This window comes from Rhyacophila brunnea, unplaced genomic scaffold, assembly GCF_057557595.1.
Source record: "Rhyacophila brunnea isolate RB1 unplaced genomic scaffold, BYU_Rbru_1.0 scaffold_4, whole genome shotgun sequence".
NCBI lineage: Eukaryota > Metazoa > Arthropoda > Insecta > Trichoptera > Rhyacophilidae > Rhyacophila > Rhyacophila brunnea.
Genome location: NW_028233068.1, coordinates 45,980,522 through 45,986,521, shown reverse-complemented (window position 1 = coordinate 45,986,521; position 6,000 = coordinate 45,980,522). Strand labels below are relative to the sequence as shown.

The 6,000-nt window shown below is 31.5% G+C and overlaps 1 protein-coding gene across 2 annotated transcripts in view; it reads left to right on the top strand.

The window, feature by feature from the left end:
- Nucleotides 1-357: 357 nt before the first annotated feature.
- LOC147067442 (uncharacterized) overlaps nucleotides 358-6,000 on the top strand; it is a 41,324-nt gene continuing 35,681 nt past the window's right edge. Inside the window, exons 1-3 of one of the 2 annotated variants that reach the window (XM_085953972.1) lie at nucleotides 358-420; nucleotides 1,167-1,287; nucleotides 2,531-2,724. In XM_085953972.1, coding sequence (XP_085810098.1) covers nucleotides 2,607-2,724 — 118 coding nt within the window. In that variant the 5' untranslated portion in view covers nucleotides 358-420; nucleotides 1,167-1,287; nucleotides 2,531-2,606. The remainder of the gene's footprint in view (nucleotides 421-1,166; nucleotides 1,288-2,530; nucleotides 2,725-6,000) is intronic. The other variant, XM_085953973.1, reaches the window with a different exon arrangement.

The following is a 6,000-nucleotide window of genomic DNA, read 5'->3' as shown; positions in this document are numbered from 1 at the left end:
GGATTTAATTTTGAACATCTAACATTTAAATATTATATAAACATCCTAGCTAGAACGTTATAACAATTATTTTCTCTGCTACTCGAGTCTGAACCCACTGATTAGTATGCGGTACATTTTATCTATGAATTATATTTGTTAAGTTAGTAGTAAAATATCTAGCAATTGTTTTGCCTTTATTTTTCGATATCAAATTCAATGTAAAAAAAAAATGATACTCATCGAACAATTGATTGATAAGACTCTGTGGTTTAACATTTTTCACATGACGAGGAAGGGGAAAATTGTGGTTTTTACTAATAAATAATGACGTATTGATGTCAGTCATATTTATCACCAATGCGTATTTTGTTTTTTAAATAAAAAAGTGTCATAGTTAAATGCAGTTGTGTCAGTGTTAGCGTTCTGGTTTTAAAAAAGGTTAAATATAATATATAAATCATTTTTTGACGAGGAAGAATAATTTCTTATGTTTCAATACTATCAATTAATATCAATAGTCATATGTAACAATATTGACTTCCAATCAAAGAAGTTGAAAAATATGTTTTTCTATATGGATGGAGTCTAACTATATATTATAAAGTGATTTCGCAAAATTTTTCCGACAGGAAAGTTTTTTTTTTTTTTTTTTTAATTATTTTACTCAGTTGGACTGCATTGGAATAATTTTTCTTAATTATTTTGTGTGCCCTCCAATTCTGAAAAATTACTCATTGTGATAAACTAAGATCTCTAATTTATGTATGAAAAGTTTACATATACCCATATATTATTTTTTAAATACATAATATAATGTAATTGAATACAGTGTAATAATTAAGATTTCCAATTAAAAAACACAAACAAACAAATAATATATAAATAGTGAAATTTGAAGATCAATCTAAAGATTAATGAAACTATTCGAACCATTCATATCGAATTCAAGTTTCACTGGATCTTGGCAATAACTGTACATTTTATAATTCATGGAATTGACTGATTGTGTGAATCTGAAATTGTCTTGAAATATTTGTAGTTTTTAACAGATGCGGGTGATAATAGTGTGAAGTTAGCTGTAAATGAATACACAATGTGAAATAACTTTCAGTTAATTTAAACATTAATCAAAATCAGATGTGCACACAAAAAAATACATAATAATTTATTATTGATTTTTAAAGGCTGCTGGAGAGGCGGCATTATCAAATTCTAGCAGGTGCTACTGATCTCCGTATTTACCCCGCCTATTGCTTATATCTTCTCGTCGCTTCAACTGCAGATCCCCTCCTCCGCAATTTCCAGGTACATGCCCCATACCCAAACACTTTGAATTTAGTAGTAGTTGTGATCCCTAGTCATGTAATATATTTTTACGTCCCTGGGGGTGGGGCAGGGGGGGTTGTCCAGACCCGAAACCTCCCCCTGTGTGTCTGGTCCTATATAGTATATGTTTTTTGCAATCACTTTCATGTGATATTTAGGCTCCGTCAAGTAGAGAAATTATTGTTCAGTGTCTTTGAGCAGTGCCATGTTTGTTTTGCTTGTTTGTTTGTTTTCCACAGATGTTGAACAAATTTAATTCACATTTTAGGAGAAATTAAGAAGATTATTTACATAAATTGTATCTAATTATACTTATATACTCACATTACTATGAATGATTATTAATTTAACTACTTAATATAATCAAACCAAATACTTACTTGATATATTCATTGATTAATGATTATTCATAAACTGAGTGATAAATTATTATGAGAATCAACATATTTTTAAAACAAATATGTTGGTAATTATTTTAACAGTTGAATAAAATTGAATTTGAATTCAGTTATAGTTATTGTAATACCTACAGAATACTTTGTATTTATAATATGATGTAGGCACAGTTATTCAGAATATTTGATGTAGTATTTACTTATTCCAAGTAGTTGTATAATAATCATGACCAGTTTCATTTTCTTCAAAGGGACATTGTCAACTGGTACAAAATATACAATAGTATAGATATTGATATTGTCGAGCTTCTATAATATGACCGTACCGAAATTAGATTCGATAAAAAGGATTTTAAGATTTAGGCATTTAAATATTTTAGAAAAATCGATGTTTTTTTAAAATAAATATAAAATACTAAGTAAGTACATTAAATCTATGAATTAGGTGTATTACAAAAAACTTAAAAACTACATTTTAATAACATAATCATAACATAATATTTATTAACCGATTCACTGCGGAACAGCTGTGGCGTTTGCGCTGTAAGGATTAATAAGATGGCATCCTTTGAAGAATTCAGGTTTTGTAACGTTTTTTTAAATCATAAATTTATCATTGATTTAAAAAATATTTTTCTTTTTTTAATGATGTATTTAGATACATATTGATTAGAATAAAACACTTTATATTGTAAATTAATCGTATTTTGTCTTAACACGAACCACAAAATAAAGTAAAATATGCTTTATGTACACAGTAATAATAATAATTTTTATATGTTATATATTATATTAATATTATATTTTTTATCTCATTTTCATTACAGTTTTTAGATTTAGACTCAATGTGGACAGTTGATGTCAGATGATAACTTTTAAACAGAAATTCATCACATACACACAATGGATCAAAATAAGAATATATTCTGTCAACCCTATATACCAGCAAAAGGATACTTGATGCTTTCCTTAATAAAACTAATGATTTTACTTATACCTGTGGCAAGTACAGCTGAGAAGGGTATGTAGCACCAACAATCTCAAAAAGTAAAATAAAATATTACAATACCTTTATTGTGACTATGAAAATTTGTCATGTGGCAATAAAAATTTATAATATAACTAGCTGACCGGGCAAACGTTGTTCTGCCATATAAATTATTTCTAGTGAATATTTTGGTTGTTAAATAAAAAATAACGAATATATTGTAAGTGTGTGGGGATGGGATCTATGACAGAAAGAGGAATGGAGCGCTGTAGACGATGACCGCCGATAAAAACAAAAAAACATTAACCATTCATTTTCTCAATTCAAAATGAGTAATGATGTTCATAATGAATGAATTACCTGTGGCGGGATCTCATTGTTTAATGTTTATGCAATATCCGTCTTGTCCCTTCCAGAAAATTAGCGGATATTGGAGAGCGTGGTATGAACGGTGTGTGTCAGCGATGAACTCTAGGTTATTTTTTCTTCTTCGAATCACGATTTCTCGCGTCGATGTGCGGTCGCCAACCATGATCCCAGCAACGTTGTCAACAACAGGCGCATCGAATCGACGCACGTGCTCTCCAGCGGGTGTTTTATCAGGATTGATGACAATAGCGTGATTGTCACTTTGCAATTCGTGCATGTGTCATTTGAATAATTTCAATAATTCATTGTGCTCATTCAATAGGGCGTCCAGTTCGTCGACGATGCGCCTGGCATCAGGCGAATTGAGGTTATTGTAGCCGCAACGAATATCCACACGATTGATGTCCTCACCGCCCATGAAGTAGATTTGTAAAAATTTATGTGGTTCGTTTGGCATTGGCAGCAATGAGCCTACTTTGTGGTACACTTAGCCTTTGATTTTGAACGTTGAATGGAATTGTTGACCATTGCCGCAGTATTGTGAACTATTTCTGTTGCTCCGAATGAAGTCATTTGGAAGCATGAATTGAATGTGCGAATGGACTTCAGGAACAGGTTTGAATCTGGAACCGTGCCAATGAGTAAGCCGTTCAATGGTTCTGGTGGTGCCTCAATTTCTGCTAGTTGCACTTGAAGATCTTGGCATAAAAACATCAAATGTCCACTTTTTTCCATTTTCATTTTATTGCATTTCTATATTCCCTGTGTACGATTACATACAACTGTGCAAAGATATATTTAAAAAAAAAATCATAAGTCCCTCAAATCAGCTCTCAAAAATATGCCACTTTTCTAAAAACCGCAATAGTCCAGGCATTTTTGTATGAAAACAGCAAAGGTCCAGTAGCTCTACACTTTTATCACCAGGCGGCGTTAGTAATGTTAGTATACATTCCATACAATTTAGTGTCTGAGCTGTCAAATTATCCTTGATTCGTTTAATTATTGCTTTTTATAACGTTTTCTTATGATTTTTTTAATATTTTATCATGGATATTACTAGCATAGACATCTGAAACGTCTCGAAAGAGAAAAATTAACAAAACCAAGCAACGTTTTTACCAAAACGGTGACTTTCATTATTGTTCAGTTGATAGTTCAGTTCAGTTGAAGAGGGTGGTATTGGATGCAATAAGGAAAATTCTAGGCCCTTCATTATAAAATCTAAGGAGACCGGAAAAAAGATTTTTTTAATATCAAATATAGGTTAAAACTTTGGCATTTTTCGGTAAACATTTGTAGGCTAGTTATAATGTACAGAATAGACCAGGCTAGTAAGGGAGAAGTGCTTTGCGATCATTTCAGTTTCTCTCTGGGCTGTGGAATAGATTTAATGTAGTGAAGAAAAATCAAATGCAAGTCACGATTGCATTTAAAACAATATAATGGTGGATTAATTCCATTGAAAGGAGCTAAAAAAATATATTTTAAAAGTAGCTAAATATTTACAAAACCCAATAAATGCATCATTTAATTTGCTGATAGTGAAGGTGTCAGACGAAGCTAATCGGTTTTCTTTTTTCGTGTTAACTATCAATTCATGGTGGAAATCCATTGTGTTAATGATTTAATTTAATAAAACACATGTTTTTAGTACTCATTCCACTTTTAATAAATAAATCTGGACAGGTTTCGTCCGCCTTAGAGGGACATTTTCAACTGTTGAAAACAGTTGGCAGAAAAACAGAGGCGGACGAAACCGGTCCAGATTTATTTATTTAAAGTGGAGTAAGTAGATAATAAAAAATGTGTTTTATTAAATGAAATCAATAATAATAATATGAAGCTAATCATTATTAACCCGCATATAATTAAAACATTTTTTTTAATATTTAATTCTCGATTTTTTACATACATTGAAGTCGTTTGTCAATAGGTAAATAATATGTCCAAACCTTATTAAAAGTTGTATTATGATTAAAAAATAACAGAAATATATATTCTTTATTTTATTTAATAAAATTATAGTTTTAGTCATACTATTTACATTTCGATCTTTTCAATTTTGCAATAAAAACAACAAATGTCCAAAAATTGTGTAAAAACAGCAAATGTCACACTCATTCTTTTTTAAATATCTATTTAACCAAAATAAATTTACTATATTTTTTACATTCATATAGTGCATATAAGGTTTCTCTATAATTCCTCATTGTCAAATTAATAAAACTTCTCTTAACAACCAAGATATTATGTTTTTACCCTCTCCTGAAAAAAAAGTGTTTTGTGACATTTGCTGTTTTTATGCCAAGATCTTCACTTTTCCTGATGCGCAACACATCCCGGCTGACTCATGTTTAAATTTGAGCGCATGACAATGAGGACATTCTTTGTCCATAGCACCAATCAGCACTTTCGGATGAGCGGAATATTCAATATCTGGCTCGTACTCGAATGCGAGACGAAGGAACGAAGCGAAAGTAAATGCTCGATGTACTTGTTGGCGTTGTCGGTCATTTGCTCTGCCTAAGTTAACTACAAACCGGCGCGCTTGGCTCCGTTCTAATTGTAGTTGTTGATTTTGTTCAGCTCGTGCCTCTTGTGATTGAGATGCACGCAATTGCGACATGCTCACACGCACATTTTCGTTATCTTGTTAGATTTGTTCGTCTGTTCTTTTTGCTCTACTATTTCGCATGTTTGTCGCTTTTTTCGTTCGACGGCCCAAATGGGCCCCCATGCGTCTTGCTGGCATTGTTCATTGTAATACACGCACACATATAGATAATTTAAAATAAATCGTACACAACTTTGCATGCACTGCATTGTGATATGCCGAATGAAATGTCAAAATGACGCGACGATTCTCTTGAATTCTTCTCGGACATAGCGCCATCTGTCATTCAACAACATAAATAATTTCGTTCTGTATGAAATACG